We start from the raw sequence: 24,587 nt of genomic DNA, 5'->3' as shown, positions 1-24,587 counted from the left end.
ACGGCAAAAAAAATTTTGGATGTTATAAATTTTTCAATTCTCCTATTTTTTTCGGGCATTACCTGGGATTCGAACCCGCACTATTGCCCTACATGCATTCCCCCATACACTTCGCATTCATACTCATTCTTCCAAGTTGCTTCACGTTATGATCTTGCGGTTGAAAGCCCTATTTGAATATTGCGGCCAGCTGTGTTTGATGGTACGGTACGGGACAGATACGGGATAGCGCCAGGCGTGACACAAACACACAAACACTAAATTAAAGCTGTGTGGACCCTGGCTAGCGCCAGACGTTACTGAAGTAACGTCTTCTGCATAGCTACGGGAATAAAACTAATTATGGACCTTGCTTAAGTATTTTTTTAAATAGTTCAATACTCGTAAAATGAGTGCCAATGGGCAAATGTCCGGTGCTGCACTGAGAACGCATGAGTGGTGACATCTCATACTGCAATAGGGACTACTTGTATCACGACTAAACATCTTGGTCGTGTTGCTTGATTGCTGCGTCCATCAACTCAATGCACACGTCGGTGGCTTGCTGCGCCAAGCGGCTGACTGCGTGGAAGTTGAGGAAGCCATGGGATATTCCGTCGAATGGGTGTAGTGTCACATCCTTGCCGAGTGCGTGCAGACGACGCGCCATGACGATGGAATCATCCAAGAGGGGGTCAAATGAACTTGGCTGAAAGGTACAACAGAACGGATGGAGAGAGAGAGTGTGAGAGAGAGAGAGAGTGTGTGTGTGTGTGTGTGTGTGAGAGAGAGAGAGAGAGAGAGAGAGAGAGAGAGAGAGAGAGAGAGAGAGATGCACACACACGCACACACACACGCACACACACACACACACACCTGTACTTGTACTTGTTGCTCACTGCCAAAACTGGTCACGTGGGTCTCCCCGGGAGAGGGGAGAGAGACTCTAAAGGAATCTTGGAAAGATGACTCAATTGGTTATTGAACCGCCCAACGGCCGACACCCCTGAAATCCCCAAAACGCTGGGTGGACTTGAAAATGATCCCACTTATGGGCTCACCACACCTCAGTAAGTGGGTGTGGACAAGGTGCAGAAAAAGGATTGACGGCATCAGGGTATCCGTCCTGGGATCCAACTGCAGTTACCCCTGCCCCCAGTGGAGGTAATACTTGCTACTAGTGCGGGTGGCTAAATCAGGCTGGATCTGATTTAGACATCACTAGCACCATCGATTACACAAGAGTTAATCTAGCCAGAAGCAGTCCATGGTTAACAGGTATGTATACTTCAAATAGAAAGTATATGAACCCTGGAACCAACAAAGGTGGCAAGTACAACATTACACCTTCAAGCAGCCGAGCCCGTTGGCAACATACCCAACACAGGCATAAGTGTACCCACCAACTGAACTAGCTGGCACACACACACACACACACACACACACACACACACACACACACAGAGTAAGAGATGACCCATAGCACGAAGAAATCTATCGGCAAAGAAACATAGCTTTCTTACTTGAACACCCACAAAGGAGCACAATAATGTAGCATTTTGAAATGTTCTTGTACTCAAAGATACCGATAAGAAGTACGGCTGAGCCTCAGGCAACTCTTCCACTAGACAGCAGGGGTCCTTCTCCAATGGAGGTCGCTGTCATGGAAGTTCTATCAGCTCATACTGCACACTACTCTCTGTGGAAGGGGTGCTAGTAACCCACCTTCCCATTCCTAGCAGGGTCCAGCACATTCAGGATGGTGGCATGACGCAGCGAGGAATGCCACTCCGAAGACAAAGTTACCTCCGGCCGAGTCGCCGGCCAGGATGACTTTCTCGGCAGTGGTGCCCAGGCTGGTGGCGTTCCTCAGCACCCAGGCGTACGCGTAGAAACAGTCGTTGACGGCACGTGGGTACGGGTGCTCGGGGGCCGTCATGTAGTCAACGGACACCACGGGAACGTTGAGCTGGTTGGCCCAGTGGCTTAGATAGCTCTGCATGAACAATACACCGCAAGGAAGACACATGCATAGGGTATACTAATATTATGTACAGTGATGCTCAATGAAATCCGGTCACGTGAGTCAAGTTTGCGCCTTGCACCATTTCGCAGCCCAGTGTTCGCAGGTCTAGGGCTGTGCAACGCCCGGCACGTACTTGAGTGACGCGACTGGATGTCATGGAGCAGTACTGTACTATTGTATATGGGGCCAAATGAAAACCTGGTGCACATCCGTGTTACACACATGGTACAGTATCTTGTTTTATTGGCTACGGCAGCGGAGAAATGGATGGAGCATGGTGGCAGCAAAGCACACCCATTTGTTTCCAATGACCTAGCACATGTGACTGTGACGTTTGCGCCAGAAACCCTCCACCATGGAAGTGAATGATGACTGCCTTAGAAGGCTCAGAGCTGGCACTCTGCAGCAAAAAGAGAGTGTTGAGCATGGTACAGAACAAATCGTCAACGTCAACCGCACATGGCATGCTAACACCTTTGTTTGTTTGTTTTGAAACTCGGATGTTTTTTTCTTCTTTTTTTTCTCTACAAAATCCACATTATCTCCAGACACTGGGGTGAATAATGGAGTGTGCATGTGGTGGTGGGGCTCAGCCGACCAGAGGTCTCGGCTTTATAGCTCCATGGACGCACCAAAGGGGGATCGAGTAGGAGTATCCAAAAGACCACGGACAGCTATTGTACTCTACGGTCGCAGAGCACACATACAAATGCCACCTTACTTCTCACAGTGACTTACATGAAGGCCGAGGCACCGTCCATAGAAGCTTCTCCGCTCCATACTCTCAGCAGTGTCCAGAAAGTCGTCCGGAAACTGAGTATGATCAACGATCAGGTCGCCAGTCTTGTCCATGCCACTTGCACGACAGCGTAGATGACTTTAAAAAGCTGCGCGTGATCCCTGAGCAGCTCTGAATGTTCTTCAAGTGCTGACACAGCCTGTGCGAAATCTCTCTTAGTATTCGATGACGTAAGCAGTGACTTGATGATGTCATCAAGCGCCAATGTACACGTGGAGAATATGGATACACTAGATCGCAGTCCGTTGCTGGCTACACCCGGGTAAGCATTGTAACGGGAACATTGCTGCAGCAAGTAAGGGATGGTGCTGAGCAACGACCCGATCGCAGCGCACAGCATATGACAAGCGGAAGCCAATCGGGACCTCTGCTCCGGGCTCAGTGCTCCGCCACCATTGCTGCGCTGTTCCTGCTGGAGACGCTGCACTTGCGCTAGCAGCCCTTGCAACGCTGCGGTTGTGACACGCGGTGGAGCGGAATAGTGACGCGCTGCACTGCGTGACGCGGGGCATTGCCAGTGATGGTGTGTCACCAGCGACACAGTGTACTCGCCACGACCTGTGTCCGCTACACTCACCAAGTTCCTGGTACTGACAACAGCTACTGAGCAGGGAGCACCGGTATGCTGTTTCACCACACGGTGCAGCTGGGCAATACGCCGAACTGATACAGCGGGAGCGAGAAAGCAGCCGCTGTGAAGCAACGACAGGTCGAGTGGCGTTACGTGCTACTGTTGATGCCGCCATAACAACAAGCTAGGCAATAAGAGTCCCTTGCCAGGGCAGGCAGTCCAATTGGTTTCAAAGGTCAGGCAAAATCACAAGTCCTGCGGAGCACGTACACGAACACATGTTCAAAGCGCATGCAAGGCAATTGCAAGCGCATACACACACAAAACAGTTGTGCACTGCATATTCAAAGTACACACTGCTCACACATGAAGACACATAAGCACATATGCGCGCGCACGCGCACACACACACCGACACACAAGCAAACAGAGAGACAGACACACACACAGATGAGACCCTGACCAAACACATGTACTAGTAAAAGACCGCATGCACAATGTCAATGTGATGCACACCTCCAAGACGGAATGGGCGCTTTCAATAGTACACATACTACTTCTGGTGCTTTGAAGATCCAGAAAACCCCAGTGTAACACCGGCTTTAGCCTACAGGTTTGTACACACTGTGGGTGACATTGCATACAAGTAGATCATCACATCTAGTACGATTGTTCTTCCACTTCAAGAATCGTCCCTTCGTTTCACAGCACAGAATAGCTGTCTCTCAGCTGGTAATCAGCAGGGACATTCTCTACTTGCGAAGACTGAGTGATTGCCAGCACTCGCCCTTTCCTTCCACAAGCGATGTATAGAATAATAATATCACTGTTCGAGTATTTTTCTTTCAAATCTGAGACCATTGACAGGATCGGAAGGAGAGCTCTACTGCAAGCCAGAAGTCAGGCTGGCGTCAGGCTGTCGTGAAAAGTAACGAATTCAAACCGCTCCTCCACAAAATCATTACAGTTAGCAAAGAAGCTAGTTCCAACCAATCCAAGTAGAGTGACTTTCAGGAACTATAAATCCAACGTCTTGTTCATTCAAAGACAGTGCTTTTTTCGCTTCTGCACTGTCTTTGACTTTTGAGTTACGAGATGTATGCGCTCAGCCGCTCACCTGGGTCACGGCGAAGTGTCGTCGCTCTCCCTGCTCTCCGGATCTCCGCAGCCTACACAAGTACAACGCTTTGCGCTGGTGGCTGTCGCGTGCGCGCACTCCTGGTTGCCATGGTGCAAAAACTGCCGCACTCCTAGACCAGCGTCCCTTTACTTTAGTCCTTCGCCTGGCGTACTGTATTCGTACATGTACTTCGTAGGCGCTAGCGCATTACATAAAATTAATAGTGAGCGAAGCTAGCTAGCGCTAGGAGTAGGATCGATCGAGGAACTGGAGCGACGGAAATGGATACAACTGTGCTAGTAAAAATAATAATTATTGTTTTTGTGACCGACATGATTGTGCATACCAGTTCTGTGAATTGTATTTGTAAGCTGAAACTAGTAGTGGTGTAGTGAAAGTGGAAAGGTATGATCTGAGACCAAGCCTGGTTTGAATAAAAATAGCGCGTGCCGTGCACTGTCTGCTCTTGCCACGCAGCCATAGTCAACGTTTGTAAAATCCTTCAACCACCGCGTAGACCTACGTTCTTCAGCAGTACAACATTGACGAACGCTGTAAGCTGGAGTGGAGATAGCCGCTTAGTCAGCAACAAGCCGGACTAGCACTGTTTGCCGTATCAACTCCTGGAAGAGTGTGGCGATGGCCGAGCCCGATTTCCCCACCTGTATGTGTTGTATTCTGCGATGGCTGGTGACCAGTGCAGCCGAGAGCCACCATTAATTTTCGTTTTGCTCTTGCCTATGTGTACCATAGTGAATCCATACGCCAACATTGCTGGCAGCCTATCTCCGTATCGCATTGACCCATCCGTTTTGAAAGAGGTCAGTTCGCTGGATCTTATTGTTCCAACTAATGACTAAGTGCATGGTAGTCTGCCATTGCCGCCGTGTTGGCTACTGTCCTTGGTGTGTTGGTGCGGTGGCCAGTAGCTACTGAGTTGGAGCAATCAGTGAAAAGTATGCATGCAGTCAGTCCTGCTACGATACTGGCCAGAAAAATCCTTCCTCATGAATAAAGTACTATGCGCGGGGCGATACACAGCCCTAGTTTTACGCACACTGTTCTGTGCACTCAAACGCGGTGCTACTATCCATAAGGTTGGATTTCTCTGGCCAGATCTGTACGAGTACATGCGCCCAAATTCTGTGTGTGTGGGAGGGGGGGGGGGGGCTAATACCCTTGCTAGTTGAGCAAGAGTGACGCCTCTTCTCACGTCGTACGACGTAAAGGGTCTGCAGTGCTTTGCGTGCTGTGGACTCCGTACCTTTTTGTGGGAAAGCGACTCTGCCGTCAGCATCTACATGACATGGGTTTGGGGGGGGGGGGGGAAGAGCCCGTATTGGGTGAAGCTACCAGAACGACATAGCAACGCTTCCCGCCTGCTGCAATGCATCCCAGCTACCGGACCAAGACCATGCCGGCATTTGGAGATGATTGATGTTCACATTTGGGTGAGCGGGCTCCCCGTATTGATCGTTCTACTATATTCTAGTTTGGCTGATTGCACCTGGTTTGAACTATAGCAATAATACTTTCGCATTCTTGCCGCTGTTTGATACGTAATTTGATCTCGTAAGGTAGCGCATATAAAGAGCTGTTTTGCTAGCCTTCATCCTCACTCGACTCTCGGCTCGCACGATTCACTCTCGATTCCCAGAGTTCACTCTCTGATGCTTTCTGGGTTTCTGACTCTTCATGCTTGATCTTTTGTTCTGGCATTGCGATGTTTCAATATACTGTACACTGTTCAAGTGGCATTAGAAACCTGTTGTTCTATGTGAACTAGCTATTAAACTAATACTTGGCGACGATATTGTTTGTCTACCTGTATACTGATCCAGTTGCCACAAACCCGCAACGCGGTCATGGCATATCTGTCTGTCTGTCCATCTATCTATCCATCCATCCATCCTGGACAGGGTATATTCTAGGACGAATTTCCAACCGGTTACGGTCCAATGAAGAGTGGGGGGGGGGTCCGGGGGTTCCCCCGGAAATTTTTTTCAAAATACAACCCAAATATGGCACTCGACAGCAATTTAACAGATTTCTTGGTGCTGGAGTGTAGCAAAGATATAAGCAGCTCCATTCACCCACAGAAAAGTACGGGCGGTTGAAACTGATTTGTAACTTTTCAACCGGTCGCCAACAATTTCAACCGGTCGAAAACCGGTTGGGGCGGTTCTAGAAAATTCCCTGATCCATACATACATCTATCTATCTATCTGTACAGGAGTCAGAGTATATCTTGCCCTTTGGATCAGATGGCAAGCGAGGCCACTCAGAAAAACTTCTATGGGCTACAGGTTCAAGCTATCTATCGGGTAGGCTGGTGATTGCCACTGATTGGCTTGTGATATCACTGTATTGTGTGTATTTGTGCATTGAAATTCGTATCCGCCTACTATCCGATATGGGATCTCTAAAGTGTTGGTTAGACAATGCCTGGAGTGCATCAACTTGCAGCTTTCTACATTATTTTCTTTTGTTCGTATGAAATTATTTCTTTTCATACTGTTATCCAGGCCTATGTGTTGGCTCAACTTGGGGTATAGTTGAAGGCATCCATCGATCAGGGGAAATGACAGCAAAGTTACGTGCTAACAGGTAAGGCGTGCATGTAACATTAGAGCTACACTGTATATGAGAATGGGTTCAGTCGACTACAATTGTGCGAGCTTGTCTACAACTAGACTGCCTCCGGGGCTTGCAAAGCCTTCCTGACAGGTAGTGGTGGTGGTGGTGGCGATGGGCTACATTCCCTGGTTTGAGTTTGCTGTTATTAGGTGTGCTGTGTCCTGTACTTCTGTGCGGCATTGTTGTTTTGATTAAAAAAATGGTGTTCAGCGTACTCAACGGTATTGGCAGAAGAGGTCCACTCGTGGCAAATAACATTGGAGTTGCCGGTACGTTATTGTCATACTGTTTTTTGTTGTTGTTGTTTTTTTGTATAGTTTTAAAGCACACGATCTTACTGATGATGTGGGATAACAGTAAAGTGGGACAGAAGACTAGGACAAACAGACAAAAGGGTAGGACATGCAAAAGCAAGGTGCAGGTGAGGCGAGTCCAGCTAGTCCGACCAGAGGTCTCGTAATCAGCACTGGATGCGCGCACCAGGAAGGGGTGGGGGTTGGTTGAGAGGGGGAGGAATGTAGTACTAAAATAGCAGCATAAAGTAGAAAGTCAAATTAAGGTGTAAGACGTTTGTACGGTGTTGTGGTTCTTAGTTGATCTTAGTTGCCGTCTGTGGCCCACAGCCAGTCCTTCTGGCGAAGGTGCTTCCAGGCAGCTGCCTTGAAAGCAGGCAGACTCTTCAACGATAATTCTTGTCGGAAGAGAGCAGGGGTAGGCAGTTCCATTCACCGATGAGGGCGAATGGGAAGGATCTCCTGATGTAATCTGGAGCACCTGGTGGAAGTGGGTTGATGAGCTGGTGCTGATGGACTGGCATGTGCTGACTGCGTCCGTGGTGTGCTCGAATTAGTGTGTCAAACACCTTCTTGTTTTACATGGCTACTGAACCATCGATTTTAATGGTCCCTCACCCAGTTGATGTCACTGTTGGGGTCTTGTGATAAAAGGTCCAGTGCTTCCAAAGCAAGAGATTACGGATTCGAGCCCCATGGAATTGAGGTTTTGACACTGTTGGCCCGTGTTAGAAGACATCACACCGCCTTTGCAGGTCACACAGCTATGGATGTGCAAGAGAAACATTATGTAGCAGGATCGGCAGAAGCAGTTTTTGATTGGTTCAAAATGGCGGGTTTCTCTATACATGTATTCTGAACTTGTTTTAAAATGAAGAATATTCTACTCCCGCCCTGCGTCTTTTGAATAATTCGAATGTTCTTTTCGGCCCTTTTATAGAAGGTGCTAGTGCTATGAATGTGCATGTTCTCTGGTGTTGAATGTTGCAGTATTGCTCTATAGGCTGATCGACTCATCCATTATCAAGGCAAGGGGCAGCACAGATGACGCCTACAACCAGATTGGCAGTGGGGCGCTAGCAGGGATAGCATTCCGAAGCACCGGTGGGTTTAAAACACTAGAAACGAAAAGGTTTTGTTCAAAAGTTAGAATTCAATTTCTATGGCCGATGTTTATTGTACGACCAACTCAGTTTTTCTAATGCCAGGTCACCACTGACTCTAAATTCTAAAAGAGCGTGTTTTCTGCTGAACCTGCTACCAGTAAGCACACGTTGAGGGGTAGGCTCTGCAATTATCACAATTAAGTGTCTGGCAATGAGTAGACACACTCTCGATACAGTCAGCTGAACCTGCACACGTGTTATGCATGCTCGTCCATTGCAAGCAAGTGCAATGTACCAAGTCGACAGTGGATACCAGTACAGCTTCTTGAACTTTCTTCCATGTGGAGCGACTTGTGCACACATCTATTTACCGGTATGAGAAAAGTTCTCAGAAAACCCTAGACCCTTTTGATGCCACCACTGGTCTTCACTGAAGGTAGAAATGTTTTTTAATGATAGCTTGCATAGACCTCGGTCCTACCGGTAGGACCTACCGGTAGGACCATCATACACAGACATGCTGCATGGCCTCTGTTTTAACATTGACCTAAAACTTGATCCTAAGCTCTTGCTCAGGGGCTAATGAAGGAGTCCACAAATGTTAGACGTGATCGCACAAGGCATACTACAAAATTCCATGGTAACAGTCCATGGTAACCTTGGAAACGGTGTATGGAATTATGCATTCCACTGCCTTGGCAGACTAATAAAAACATTAGTACCTCACCACGATTGATGTGCCATGGTCAAAATTCACTTTGGACAGAGTTGCTAGCGCTCCGAGAGGAGTACTGTAAATATACAAAATTTCGGCGCTGCAAAATTTCGGCACTTCACGATTTTTGACATTTCGGCGGCGATTTATTTTCGGCGTGGGGTAGAGGGCATGGTATAGTGCGACAGATGTGAAAAATTTCATCGGCGTTTTAATTTAGGCGTTTTGGGTCGGTGCCGAATATAGCCGAAATTAAATAGCTGCCGAAAATTTGTATATTTACAGTATGTGCGGCCATTTTGACAATTGATAAAATTGCGCGTATGCAATGCACTGGACATAGCCTCGCATTTTGCGCCATTACTTTGCCTGACAAAGATCTCATCTCAACAATTGTTTCAAGAAATTTCTCAACCGAAAGCACTTTTGCAGCGCGATTTCTTGGGTCCTCCCGGTAGGACGGCATGCAAGCTATCATTAAAAGCATCTGTCATGTTGAAACTTGTGTTTTGTGCTATTTCTCCTCTTTTTCTAGCCGGTCCAAGAGCGATACTTGTCGGGGGCACGCTGGGGCTTGCAATTGCAGCCACCTCTTTTGTGATAAGTAACCGCTTCATGAGCTAACTGCATTGTGGTGGTACCAGTGCAACTTGAGAGCCTACAGCACTGTATCAGAGATGATATTTTGTTGGCAAATACAACGCTGCATACTAGTTCTGGTTTTTTTTTATTGAACTCCTGTATTCCTACTCTCAGTGAGTCATTTGGTGCATCTGCTTTCTTATTCGCCTGCAATCACACAAAAATTTTGGCCCCTTGAGATCTGGTCTGGGGCTTATACGCCAGTGTTAGAATTTAAGTTGGCAGCACGTGTGTATAATATAAGTACTTCATTGCCTGGGTTTTGGGTGCAGATTACACGTCTTCTCACTTCCCAAGCCAGGTACCTTCTCAATTGTTGTTCTGAACGTCTTTGCTATGCGGCTCTGAGACACCCATTGCCATTATGCTGCACTATATGGCAGGCATCAGCGGAGTACCCTCGGTGTACTGGTAACTTCCAGTAGAATCTGCTTTGTTTGCTTCATTTGGCTCCTCCTCTAAATTATTGAAGCATGCCTGCTTGGGCTTATTAGTGCTTCTGATTATATTAGTACTAGCTCTGCTCCCATGGCCTTGCGCAGAGAGTCATGAAAATAACATTGTGTCGTAGAGGAAATCTCGTTTCTATGATTACTGTAGCATTGTATGCCTGTATACCGTATTTTCCCTAGTAAACGTACATGTCTCCAATACTAGCATATCTCCAATAGTGAGCGTGGATCCGGAAAGTATAAAAGGACACGTCTCCAATGCCAGAATGAAGTGATGGATGGGTATTGTCAGGCTACATGTACGTGAATCCACCTGACTTCGTTTTCTTGCCCATTTATCATCTGTGTGCCTTTCTACACTGCTTGGCACCCTATGTTCTTACAGGCATCTACAGCCGAAAAGTATCAATAATATTGATACTTTTCGGCTTATTATGAGTGGTACGACACGCATGGCAGGCGATCAATCTTGCCAGAAACAATAATAGTACAGTCTCCAATACCAGTACATAATATAGTCTCCTTTAGTAGTACTGGGCTGGCCACCTTTGAAAACATTAAAGTACTGTACATTTATTTATTGGGGATAATAATTATGGTACTCAGGTGTGTGTGTGTGTGTGTGTGTGTGTGTTGGGGATTTCAGGGGGTGTCGGCCGTTGGGCGGTTCAATAGCCAGTTGAGTCATCTTTCCAAGATTCCTTTTGAGTCTCTCTCCCCTCTCCCGGGGAGACCCACGTGACCAGTTTTGGCAGTGAGCAACAAGTACAAGTACAAGTGTGTGTGTGTGTGTGTGTGTGTGTGTGTGTGTGTGTGTGTGTGTGTGTGTGTGTGTGTGTGTGTGTCCCATATGGTGCAGTGGTATGTGCAGTCGATTTCCAATCGAGAGGTTGCGGGTTCAATTCCCGACGATTATGGTCGCACACGTCTTTCTTCTCTTTCTCGAACTCTTCCTGACTTTTCTTTCATTCTCCTGGGTGGTTACCAACAGCCGGCCGGCTAGCCAGTGTATGCGGGAAGAAAAAATGGAAAAATGAAAAATAGAGATTCACTGGCCAGAAAAAGTCACTTCAATCAGCTGTGTGGTGGATACCAGGCTAAAAATAGTGGTGGTCATCAGCCTTATTATTATTATTATTATTTAAATTTTGAATAGGGCAATCCCCACAGGCCTAAGGCCTTTTTACAGGGTACCCTATGTGGTCACGTATAGATTTGCGGAATAGTGAAAGCGAGGAGCAAGAGCGAATGTCAGCTGGAAGAGAATTCCAGCGGTCAGAAGCCAGAAAGCTCAAAGCGAATAAGCCATAACGAGTGCGTGCTTTAGGCAGAGCAAGTGAATCTATGGACTGAGAACGTGTATGGGCAGCTGTGCGTGTTGTGGCAGAACGAAGGCAGAAGCAATCAGAGAGCAGAGTGCTACACATGCCACGTATGGCCCGAAAGACAAGAATATACAGTTTAAGCTGATAGCGCAGTGCAATAGGAGCAAGGCCATATCTGGTGTGTAAGACTGAAACATCATAGTGCCAAGGGAAACCAAAAACAATCCTAACAGCGCGGTTAGCAATACGAGTTAGTCTATCATGTTGTGTGGTGTGGAGGCAGTGTACAAACGCATTAGAACCATACTCGAGGTGTGCTTGAATAAATGAGCAGTAGAAGGTCTTTCTCGCAGCCGGTGTCAGATTGTCCCTGATCTTCCGGAACATGGCAAGTTTTGTTCCGACCTTTTTCTCAACTTCAGTGACATATGAGGAGAATGATAGATGTTCGTCAATGGTGAGGCCAAGATACTTCACCGTTGGTGTTGGGGATATGAGGACATCGCCGAGCCGAAGGCAGATGTTAGGAGGAACACATTTTGTTTTTTGTCTTATGATGATAAATTGAGTCTTGGAGTTATTAAGATTGAGACCTCGGTCACGTAGGTACTCTCTGATGACAGATATGTCAGCAGAGAGATCATCAGTGAGTTTCTGCAAGTTCGTGCCTGCCTTATACATAGACACGTCGTCTGCAAATTGCCGAACCTTGCTCGTGATGGTACATGATGGCAGAGCTCGGACAGATAGGTTAAAGAGGGCAGGACCCAATGTTGACCCTTGAGGTACACCTCTTGTAGGTGTGTACTGTTCACCTTCCTGATGCTTTGTGACTACTCGTTGGCGACGGTCACATAGGAAACTAGCTATCCATTGCAGTGCAGTACCACCGACACCAATAGAGAAGAGTTCTTGAAGAAGGGAGGCGTGATTGACTGTGTCAAATGCTTTGCTGAGATCGAGAAAAGCAGCGACAACAAATTGGCCCTTGTCTAGACATGCTTGCCAGTCGTTTGTTGTCGTGGCTAAAAGATCTTCGCAGGAATGCTGCTTGCGGTAGGCGAACTGTTCATTCGGCAACGCGTTCGGAAATGATTCACCTTGTATGTGCGACATGATCTGCTCATACGCGCACCTCTCCAGCAGCTTGGAAGCGATCGGGAGGAGGGAAATAGGTCGATAATTACTGGGATCAGATGAACTCCCGCGCTTGTGAATTGGACGAACGTTGGCAATCTTGTATAAAGAGGGAAAAATACCTGATCTGAAAGAGATGGTGAAGAGCTGGGCAAGAGAGGGAGCGATTTGTTTCTGGAGGAGTTTGTAGATGGACGGAGGTATTTTATCTGGACCACTTGCTTTGTGGCTGTCAAGGCGTTTCAAATGGGACACTATGGTTGCTTAAACTCAGTGAGGGACGGCTCTGGCATTGGTCCGATCGGTAGTTCGATACCTGTGCCTGATCGTGAGGGTGCACTCGAAGCGCGCTGTGGAGCGGTCGGTGATACGTTGAGGTGTCCAAAGGTCACGGTGCTAGCTGCACCTGCAGGTGTTGCTGGGGCAGGGGCTCGAGGTGAGACTATCCTGGCGAACGTTGCTGAAATGTCTTTGACTGAGGCATGGGGCTCATGGTACACAGTTGTTCTCCCAAGCAAGGAGTTGATTGTTTTCCATTGTAGCCTTGGGTTGCGATTGTTTCGAGTCAGTTCATTTTGGAAATACGCAGCTTTCTTTCTTCGCATGAGGAGTTTACTTTCGCGCCTTAGAGCACGGAAAGCCTGAGTTAGACGTTGATCATCCGGTCTCTGTATCATTTTCCTATGTGCTCTTTTCCGGCGATAGAGTAATTGCCTTAGTTCACCGTCCACCCAAGGAGAAGGTTTGTATCGTGGTGACGTGGTGATGGTCGTGGTCGGACAATGCTTGTCAAGGGTGTCAGCTATTGAGGTTTGGAATAGGGCAATGTGCTCGTTTAGAGTGATCTCAGATGGCGAAGTGTTGTTATTATGGAGAGCAGTCAAACTGGAGCTAATGTCGTCTTGGAATTGTTGAATGTTTATCGCTCGAACTGGAGGCTTACGAATAGTAATGCGTTCTTCTTTGAATGTTCGTAGCATGGTAGATAGCTCGAGAATGACAAGTTGGTGGTCAGATACGTCGCATGGTTGAACGGAGCATGTGATGGAATTGACATTGTTTCCACGCGGCTGTGAGTTTGGCAACTGAGCAAGCAGGTTAGGTACTAATGCGAGATCAATGGTGGAGTTGCTCGGCAGCCTCGTGGGGGCGAGTACCACATTTCGTAAACTGTTACCGCTGCAGAAGGTTTGGAGGTGGGTGTAGTGTGGGTGATTGTGGTTCTGAACATTGACATTGAAATCACCAATGACTATCGTGTGCGATTTTGCTGCTGTGGATCCTGAGATGTTGTCCACTGTATCAGTCAGTTTCTGCCAGAATATGACAGGCGTGGACGGCGATCTGTATGCAGCAATAATGTTTAGTGTGATTTCTTGAAGACGTACATGTATCGACACTGCTTCTATATCGTTCGTGATCCCTATTCGATTGTGCTGCAGTCCATCACGGACATAGATGCATACTCCTCCCCCAGTCTTGTCTTGTCGGTCTCGCCGATAGCCTTGCAAGCTGTTGAATGGTGTAATCCCAGCACAAGTTGCTATGTCTAACATAGCTGTTCGCTATCATCGCTTCCGCGATGGGCAGGTCTGAGGTCTGAGTGTGTGTGTCACGGTGTGTGTGAGAGTGAGCGCGCACGCGTGTGTGTCTGTGGTGTGTGTGTGCATGTGTTGTATTACTCTTGCTGGCATTTGCACCACCTGCGGCCAGTAGCGAACTTACTTCCTTTCGAAGTGAAGCTGCCAAGTGACCTCAATATTCTACGTCACCATCATTGCCTACACTGCCTTGGGCACGATACCCCGGCATGACTCCGCCATGAGCCGAGAACGGATGTCACCTGAGGAGTCGTCAAATACCGGTATTTGACGATTCCCTGGATGCCACAGCAAGTCATTTTCGATGAGATGCTTCTGACTCGTCCACACCCTGGTCCTGGCCAAGAAGCGCTCAGTGGTACATGTCCCGGTATATGGTGGGCGTGCCGGGGGAATATCCGGATTTTGTCATTGATGAACTGCATAGTTTATGGAACAGCATGGTTTGCTGCACAGGGATCCTGTTTGCATGCAGTACAGCAGCAGAATTCTGATTCATGGCAATCATGGGTGTCACATTCATGTATGTCACATTCATGTATGTGGCAACAATTACATCACTATTCCGGCATAGTGTGAATGCGTGTGACAAAGCTTCATGATTCATGTCGACAGTGGAACCGCGTACCCATGGTACCGGGGGGGGGGGTTAACCATCACCATAATTATCATGCATATGCCATTGGCATTGGCCAATTAAATGCCATGCCGGCAATGATGGCAAGATGACGTTTTATTACGTCATTCGGACCGGCCATGCATGCGCATGATGCGCGCATGCACGCGGAACATCGTTGTTTTGAGTACCGGTAACTCAGTCGGACTTCTTTGAATGTTTCTTGCTGTTTGGGATCTCTTTACTCACTCAGTTATCTGTAGATCAGGAGGTAACAGTAGCTTTCCATCGGAATAAGTAGATAGATCAGGAAGCATCGCCGCACTCAGTAATATCTTGTCATGGATGACCCAGATTTGGTAAGTCTTCTTTGGAGATGGACCTTTGTTATTGTGTTTTTTTTTCATCGAAAGATGCAATCTTTGCTTGTTTCTTTTGTTTTGTCAACACAATAATACTAGGGCTTCGATTTGAATAATATGAAGAAAAAGAAGAAGAAGAAGAAGACCCCAATCGGCTTCGATGCTGATTTGGGTGCGGGTGCAGCGGAGGCTCCTACCGAGGCGGCCGAAGCAGTCCCTGCTGAAGATGCTGCTGCTGCTGCAGCAGGAGGAGCAGCAGCAGCAGCAGCAGCAGCTGACGACGTTACAGATGATTTGGTATGGTCTAGGCATTACGCATGTTTCAATCTTTGGTCCGGAGAGCAATAAACTTAGGTGGCGCTGTGTATTTAAATTTCGGTAACTTCGGTATACTGGTCCTGGATCACCTAATTTAACATTTTAAATCCCCCGAAAATATGTGAAAATCATGAAAATCACTGTCAAATTTAAAAAATCAACTTGTACGAGTACATGTACATGTATACTAGTACTGGTATAGTACATGTACATGTACATACCGCGTACCGGTATGTGGAGCCTAGCCGGAGATATTAGTACAAGAGCCGTTTTTGTTGTTGTTTTTCTTGCAATGCATACCGAATTTATCCTTACACCGAAAGGTCAGGGGTTGGCTTTTACCGAAATTTTACAACACCGAAAATAAGGTGATATTCAGTATCTCTTCACCTGCACCTGGGAACACTTGTTGTTGTGCTGATATTCTTTTACTTGTAGGGCGCTAACTAACTTATGCATGTACATGACGGACTCAGACTGACTGCACGACGCCTGATTTAAAGGGGAAGTTAGCTGAGACGCTCCCTTCCTCCTTTATCCCCAATCGAACTCGCGCACTTCCACCGAAACTGGGTGACTGCGCCCTACTAGATGGGGATTTGTATGCAAAATGTCACTAAAAGCGCCATTTCGTTCTTATAAAAGCACGGATGACCGCAATGGGCCCATATGTTGTAGTCTTTTGGACGCTGAGTCGACTGGTTTTGGTCCGAGAATGCTGCGATGCAGCGTTCCTCCTTTATTACCAATCGAACATGGTTGACCAAGCGGTCACGTGCTCCTGCGTACACCAGTCACCGTGCTAGCCTAGCGCTTGCAGGGTACAACTTACAGCTTGTTTGACCTTCTTTGGGTGCACTCCTGTCACTCGAGTTGAACTCGATTTGAACCTTGGTGTGAGAGTTGTCGCTTGCTGGCGCGGTGACCAGGTGACTTGGGCACGCAGGAGCACGTGACCGCTTGTTCAACCATGTTCGATTGGGAATAAAGGAGGAACGCTGCATCGCAGCATTCTCGGACCAAAACCAATCGACTCAGCGTCCAAAAGACTACAACATATGGGCCCATTGCGGTCATCCGTGCTTTTATAAGAACGAAATGGCGCTTTTAGTGACATTTAGCATACAAATCCCCATCTAGTAGGGCGCAGTCACCCAGTTTCGGTGGAAGTGCGCGATTACGATTGGGGATAAGGAGGAAGGGAGCGTATCAGCTTCCTCGGACCAAGACCATTCGACTCAGCACCCCGAAGACTACAACTGGTGAAAATTTTGATTTTAGGGTATACTTCCCCTTTAATGGAACGCTACTGTACATGTGCACAACTGTAGTCTAAGTTAGCTAGTTGTAGGTTTAGAACAGCTTATCATTGCTTTTCCATGTACCCTCTCTGCCGACCCATTGCCGAACGTTCATGCATGTTGGTACATTGAAAAAAAAGCCTAATCCGGGCAGGTTGGGACGGAGCACTGTTCGTAACTACTGTGTGCATGTTCATACTTTTTTCCTGCAGCTTGGCAGTTCGAATTTGTAATTAATGCTCTTTGAAGTTCTTTTGGTTGGTATGTGATGTTTTGTGCTATGTATACTGCTTTTGCCCTATTTCTTGCATCCAGGGTGCTTTCAACCCCAGCATGAAGAAAAAGAAGAAGAAGAAGAAGGCTGCACCAGAATTTGATGCGCTAGCAGGTGCTGAGAGCGGGGATGTTCTTGTAGACGATGCTACTTCAGGGGCTGCAGGTGAGTTCTGTCGCACACGCTCTCCGTGCCGCTCCGTACCATTGGGGATAGGTATTCCATACTTCTCTCACTGTGTGGGGTCAGCGGGGAGACTGTGCACCTCAGCAAAGCATGGAGTGTGCCTACCACAGTGCTGGCCAGCGACATACGGAAACTGGCTTTGGGTTCAGAGCCATCATGTATTTGTGAAGCTGTGACACGTGTAGGCAAGGCAGCCGGTGCTGTGGGGTACATGTGTCCAGCTTTCATAGACCACTATGAGAAGTCTGGATAACCTAGTCTTAATTGCAAGGTACCCTGTAATGTACTTCCGATTCTAATCTTTGATTTCTAACAATATTGTCACCCACCTTATCCTGCATGGGCTTCCTTAATGTGCCATGCTTCATCCTGACGTGGTCCGCCAGTCTATTCGTGGTCGCACCGCATTCGCTGCACTTGTACGTGACTCGCCTGGAAACGAGCTTGTCGCGGCGAAAAAATCACCCACGCCAGTCACGAGAAGCCTTGAAAGCAATGCCGTCCTTCTGATAGACGGAAACGTCGGCATTACTAGGAACAGCAATAATGCCTTCTCGCAAGTGCCGCCTGATGTCCTCGTCGAGGGATTGATGTACAGCACTCATTCGAGTGAGCTGATCCTGGACGGACAATTTCTGACAACGAGGGTAGTCTTCCCAAGCCTCCTCCCATGCGCTGAGGTGGGAGAGCGTGGCTGAGGAGAGGAGGACGGGTTGTTCAGCTGAAATTTGTTTGGTTGTGGGCTGCGACGACGTCTTATGTACTGAAACGCAGGCTGTTCTGCAACAGGGCAGTCAGGCGTGCCTCACGATCCTCAGCTGCTTTCATTCGCCTTTCCATGAATGCCATCAGAGCCTGAGCGTCAGGGTTGACAGGTGAGTTTGACATGGCTGCTGCGCCAGGGTGAGCGTCAGTGTCGGACATGACAAATCGAAACAAATTCAGTACTCGACGAATACTACTCGTACAAAGGTCGCAACGCTGAAATGAACGGGCCGGGATTATCAGTTCACAACAGGTGAGCTGGCCTACAGGTAAGAAAACAGTTCACTGCGCCACATGATAAGCGTATAGAGTTATTATTATTCTCCATGAAGGAGCGTGTATGTTCTGTCTTGACCTAAAAGACAACAAAGGAAAGAACAACCAAAACGGAAGCCGCATGCCCGGTATGTGATTATGCGTGTGTCCATCAGATCAGTTAATGACGTAAGCGGCGTACGCGTAAACTAGATGCGCATGAGTGGATGCGTATCATGGGATGAGCGTACGTAGGCATAATACAAGTCTCTTCCATAGAGGGAGTTAGCAATTTCCAAGACTTTGGCCTGAATCGCCTCCCCGTGCACGGCAATCCCCTCAGCTCAAGTGCATTTGACACAGTCTAGCAGCTCTTCATATCAGGAAAGGTAGGGCGACCCATAGACCGCAGATATTTTCGGCGGTGAACAGTGTCACCATGTTTCTTTTTCCCGTGGAGAAGGTGGCAAATCCCCTTCTCCATGTTTCTACAGCACTCTACAACATGCCGGGAAAAACTCCAAGTTGTAGGGCTTTCGAGTCCGACCCATGATAAACTTTGAAGTATGACGAGACCATCCACACACTCAAGACAATTCTTGAAAAGTCGAAAAGTCTCGGGTCTGGACATTTTTTACTCGCGCATGCGTGTAAAGTGGGACATTTTCGTTAAAAAGATTGTTCAAATGCAGCAAAAATTAGAGTATGAAGATCTACAAGACCGTACCCTTATCTCAATTTCCGATGCTGGTGCGTTTGCTATCAAGGTCTTCCTGCAGTTAATTCCTTCTTTTGGTTGTCTCTTTCTCTCTCTCTCTCTCTCTCTCTCTCTCTCTCTCTCTCTCTCTCTCTCTCTCTCTCTCTCTCTCTCTCTCTCTCTCTCTCTCTCTCTCTCTCTCTCTCGTGTCTGTGTGTGTTGTGTGTGCTCGGTATGTGCGTATGATGTACAGATGAAGCAGAGGCCAGCGCTGATCATGACTACACTTATCAAGAGGTGAGCAGCGCTGTACCAGTTCCTTAAGATGCTTTGTTTCTCACACCTCCATGCACTGCCTATGAAGTGCCATGTTGTCTCTCGAGGCAAGCCACGTAGTACTTTGACGATCTCACAACATGATTGGTCCTGTTTGTGTGCTCAGCTGCTTGATAGGGTGTTTGAGATCATGCGAGCAAAGGACCCAGGCGGTGGAATTGGAGAGCGCCCGAAGTTTGTGCTAAAGCCTCCCCAGGTGACACGTATCGGAACAAGAAAAACATCATTTGTCAACTTCACAGAGATCTGCAAGCTGTAAGTTGGATCCATGTTTGATAATCACATTGTTCTGACGTGCGTGAGCAGCATCGTGTGTTTTGCTGGTCTGGCTCTCCTTTGCCATAGTATGGAGAGACCTTATGTCACATTGCCACAAATACTTTGCAATCGTGCACAAAGCAAAACGAAAGTACAAAAAAGCATTTAGATCAGTTGTCAGTTTGTATTCACAAATGAGTTCTAGCTTATCAGACATAAGTGATCCTTATGACTGACCTCTTTCACGTGTTGCTGTTGTGTCCGTGCGTGTTCTTCTATTTTCCTCTGAACAGATTGCATCGTCAGCCAAAGCACTTGTTAGCCTTCATCTGCGCTGAGCTTGGTACAAGGTGAGGGGTGTGTACTTTGTATGTTGCCAGTTCGTTGTGTGGGCACTCGTTCCACATGGAAGCTGGAGCAGTAGTTCATGTGCAGCCGATAGATCTGACGCTGCCATGGTGATTCGTTGTTGAATTTTCCTTCCAGTGGCTCCGTTGATGCCAACAACCAGCTGATCATCCGTGGTCGCTACCAACAGAAGCAGATTGAGAGTGTGCTCAGACGTTACATCAGTAAGTGCTACGTCGTCTATCATGCAATTTTTGATTTCTGTGCCATAGAAAGTCTGCTGGTCACTGGATGGTGTCCGATGTCCAACACTTGCTGTGATAAATGCTATGAAAAGCTGAAATAATGTTGTTTCTCGTTGTTCAATTATTTTTGCGTCGTTCCTCACTCTCTTCGTGACTGTCTCTATCTATTGCTTTGCAGAGGAGTACGTCACTTGCCACACATGCAGATCTCCAGAGACCATCTTGCAGAAGGAGACGCGCCTGTTCTTCTTGCAGTGCGAGCGCTGCAATTCGCGCTGCTCCGTAGCTACCATCAAGTCTGGTTTCCAGGCCGTCACACAGAAGCGTGCAGCACAGAGAGCGAAGCAGCAATAGACACGATCTCGCTCCCATTCAGGGTTCTATTTGTTGTTATGCGTATAGCGTATTTTCTCTAATAAAAGCTCAGGTCTCCAATAATGACCCGGGGTGAGGGTTTGAAATGATAAGAGCATAGTCTCTAATAGTAGCGCGGGTCACAATTGGAGTATGCAACAAGTATATTGACTGCATATAAAACAGCAGTACAACATGCCAAGAACATATTTTGTAAGGAGGTTTTCGGTCTACTGCTTCCTTCCTGGCGCAATGCTATTGTGAAACATCTGTTTTGACAATATTCCAGTCTCTAATAGTAGCGCGGGTAGAGCTGTCACTGAAAAAATAAGAACCCCGGGCTCTTATTAGAGAAAATACGATAATATATGTGTCTGTTTTAACTTAAGTCTGCGCATGATTGAATCATGAATGTGTTCTGTACCAGCTCGCTGTGCGGGCTGTTTTGTTTCTTTCTTTCTTTCTTTTTTGTGTGTTTCTGTGTATAGGAACGGGGTTGATACATGCACCCTTATTTTGTAGGCTTAGAACGTTGCTGGCGATTTACTGCATTTCCGTGAACATTGACGAGTGTTTCTGTGTATAGGAACGGGCCCGATACATGCACCCTTATTTTGTAGGCTTAGAACGTTGCTGGCGATTTACTGCATTTCCGTGAACATTGACGAGTGTTTCTGTGTATAGGAACGGGGTTGATAGTCAACTTGATACATGCACCCTTATTTTGTAGGCTTAGAACGTTGCTGGCGATTTACTCCATTCCCATGAACATCGACAGTTTGAATAAACCTGTTGAATCCCATGACAGTGTGATAGCACTAGGCGGAGGACACACTGTACAGAAAATAGTGATCACATTCAGAGGATTGTACCATTGGGTCTGAAACGGGCACATGATTATGGTCCGTGAAGTGGCAAGATCAGGGGACTCTGCCAACCGGTTTTTGGTTGCAGTCAAGAACACTGTTTTCCATACAGTGTGTCCGCCGTGCCGCCTTGTGCTAACATTTATGCTGCCACTTATCATACCTGGTACATGTACATGTACATGTATATGTAAATCTGTTTTTGCATTGTACCCGCAATTATATTCTGTCCCCGGGGAAAATTGCGATTCCGCGGCCGCGTTTTTTTCCGCGTTTTTTCCGATTTTTTAAAAGACCGTGTTTTCCGCGATTTTGGCGCGTTTTTTGAACTTTTTTGTTGCACTACACGTACACACAGTGCACTGTTGTTCGGTCAGCAACGTCTCATCGTGGCGGCTTTTTACTCAAATATGACGAGTGCTTACACCAGAGACTTGTAACTGATTGATTTCACTACATACTCACTGAAAATTGCCGCACATCAATATTATTCACCGCATATTTACCGCAAATTCACCGGCAAATTATGCCATATTATGCCGCGTTTTCCCCCGCGTTTTTTGCGATTTTTTTCCGCAATTTTCCCCGGGGACAGTATTATGACATCCCATAGATCCGAAATTCCGTAAAAAAAATTGCGCATTTACTACAGAGATTGATCTAGGATCGGAAGGAAGAAACTAGTTACTTGCTCTGAACTGTGGCCATAATCGAAATGTAAGGTATCAAACCAGTGAACAACGCCAACAAGACAGTTACACAACGAAAAAAACGAAGGTGAAAAACATCGAACAACAGATCTCAACACCGAAGAATCATGATTTTCTTCTCCACTGAAAAGACTCTTTTACCTTGGTGATCTTGAGGAAATAATTGACCTTCATGGTCATTTCTGAAGCTTCCTCCAAATACTGTCAGTCAACAAACCACAGCATTGTCACCTGGCTGGTCTGATCTCTGTTCTCATCAGGAACCAGTTCCAAAAGCGTGCAGGTCCAGCCAGCTTTCTAGCTCCAAATATCTAGGAAATCGCCTCATTTTGCACATTTCAAACAGTTTCTGACTTGATATTGCAGTCCTTCCGGAATTCCCCAGACTGTTGGAGAGCAAGAAGAAGAAAAGCACTTCTCTCATTTTTTCGACTAAACTACCACTCCAACCACGTGGCTCGCTCTAGACTGATGTGCTTTTTGGCGCCAGTTTCAAAGTGTCGATGAAGAGCCATATCTGACAGCCTTTGTACGCCACAGTTTCAGTTTGAAGTAACCGTATACCGGTAAGTAATTAGTTCACTGAGAGCTTGGTGTGACTATTACTTAAATCTTTGCAGCTCAGGTTTCATAGACAGTGTTTAGTGATTGACAGCTTCCCTATTTGGTTCCAATTAGTCTGCACTCGGCTCACTGGCCTGCTGGGTTTAGGAACCGTAGGACACATAACAGTGTTTTTCAACTATGCCATCATCAAGGTAGTTAGTAAGTTGCCTTTTTTTTTAAGGAACTTAAATTAGTGCAGCAAGGTGATTTCCCTGTTTTTGAATATCAGGCGAGAATGGCATATCATTCTATTTCGGACCAGGCTAACACTGAAATCTGCAGCATTTGGTTTGCGCGGCTAGCGTGCACGGCCCGTTGCGATCGATACACCCTACCACAGACTCGAATCGTGGGGGCCTAAGTACGCGGAAGGCCTTGAGAAACATGTCAACATGTTGAAGGTAAGCCATTATGCACACTTGAAGTACTTGCTTGTGACTTCTTATAAATTAGGAGGTCAGGACAACATGCTAACTGATGGCCAAAACAATAGCACGTGAACTTGTGACACACTGTTTTTATATACACATAGGACAGAACTGCAGGGGCACATATCACGTCTCCATAAGGTCGGCTGCGCGGCCTGGCACTGAGTCACTCCGCTGACATAGGCCGTGACATTTGAAGCAGTTCGTTACTTGAAGATTGAGCATGTCTCCATTTGTGTGTGTGTGTGTGTGTGTGTGTGTGTGTGTGTGTGTGTGTGTGTGTGTGTGTGTGTGTGTGTGTGTGTGTGTGTGTGTGTGTGCTTTCATACTCTGTCTGCTTTAGGTGAAGACAGATTCTCGCAAGAAGATCAATGCATGATTGCAGGCATATAATAAAAGAAAAGAACAAGGGTGCGCCAGCTCTGTCGGGGTGTTATCGCTGCACGCTCGACCCCAAGGACTACGACACCAGGGAAGAGCAACTGGCCAGCAAGCAACACAAGCTCGATGGCGTACGGCAAAAACTAGAAAATGAAAAAAGTAAGAATGGTGAGCTGGAGGTGACTGTCACTGACATAACGGAGCAGTGCCAATGCTACAGGCAGAAAAGAAAGATACAGAAAGACTATATACGGAGCTGAAGATAATGTTCAACAACAGATGAACCTACAAGCAAAGCTGAATGAGGGGATGAGAGTGTAGACTCGCTATGCCACCTTGGCTACCCGGGCAAGGGATTTTGCGGAGCTGCGGCAGTACGTACCTGCAAGGGAGAACCAGCAGAAACGCACAGGAAAGCCGCACCACATTGTTGGACAACGACAACAGCAACGAAACATTTAAAAAATCCAGTGCTCAAGCGGCACTGTGATTCGTCGATACATTTGGGTTGAAGCTACTATGCCTCACCATGCGTGGTGGGGCTGCAGGAGACACATCGAAAATCGACTTCACAGACAGACGAGGATACACATGCGAAACAATGACGGAACAAGGACGGACAGACGTGGAGAAAACGCTGTTCATATTAGACCGCTTTTGCGGGTCGGACGAGCTGTACAACGAGCCGGTGCAGGTCAACTTCGACAGCCACGGCTGCTTGCGGTAAAGCAATGCCAGGCAACCATCAACCAGAAGCTCCTGGAGGAAATTTCCCCAGTACCCGGTTGTTTCCTGGGGGCCATGAAGTCATTAATTTGCAACAGCTATGAAAGCGAGGTTGCAACACGTACGGTGTAATAGTTTTACCTTGACACTTC

General features: G+C 47.1%; 3 protein-coding genes across 3 annotated transcripts; 2 read left to right on the top strand and 1 right to left on the bottom strand.

Moving 5' to 3' along the window:
* Positions 1-459: 459 nt before the first annotated feature.
* On the bottom strand, positions 460-3,706 carry LOC135815161 (hormone-sensitive lipase-like). The gene is made up of 2 exons (XM_065328417.1): positions 2,744-3,706; positions 460-1,975 (listed from the first exon to the last, which is right to left on the bottom strand). Exons 1-2 carry the CDS (start codon positions 2,855-2,857, stop codon positions 1,715-1,717), a joined length of 375 nt encoding a protein of 124 aa, XP_065184489.1. The 5' UTR covers positions 2,858-3,706; the 3' UTR covers positions 460-1,714.
* Positions 3,707-4,845: 1,139 nt separating this feature from the next.
* LOC135815160 (uncharacterized) lies at positions 4,846-10,541 on the top strand. Its single transcript, XM_065328416.1, has 7 exons — positions 4,846-5,159; positions 5,249-5,316; positions 6,729-6,819; positions 7,021-7,102; positions 7,343-7,401; positions 8,416-8,529; positions 9,782-10,541. Exons 1-7 carry the CDS (start codon positions 5,135-5,137, stop codon positions 9,868-9,870), a joined length of 528 nt encoding a protein of 175 aa, XP_065184488.1. The 5' UTR covers positions 4,846-5,134; the 3' UTR covers positions 9,871-10,541.
* Positions 10,542-15,218: 4,677 nt separating this feature from the next.
* On the top strand, positions 15,219-21,520 carry LOC135815159 (eukaryotic translation initiation factor 2 subunit 2-like). The gene is made up of 8 exons (XM_065328414.1): positions 15,219-15,378; positions 15,481-15,678; positions 17,316-17,439; positions 19,431-19,474; positions 19,620-19,768; positions 20,065-20,121; positions 20,258-20,343; positions 20,543-21,520. The coding sequence occupies exons 1-8, from the start codon at positions 15,361-15,363 to the stop codon at positions 20,716-20,718; spliced, it is 852 nt and encodes a 283-aa protein (XP_065184486.1). The 5' UTR covers positions 15,219-15,360; the 3' UTR covers positions 20,719-21,520.
* Positions 21,521-24,587: the final 3,067 nt, after the last annotated feature.

This window comes from Sycon ciliatum, chromosome 4, assembly GCF_964019385.1.
Source record: "Sycon ciliatum chromosome 4, ocSycCili1.1, whole genome shotgun sequence".
Lineage (NCBI taxonomy): Eukaryota > Metazoa > Porifera > Calcarea > Leucosolenida > Sycettidae > Sycon > Sycon ciliatum.
Note: the sequence above shows the minus strand (reverse complement) of the source record. Positions and strands in the feature narration are given on the sequence as shown.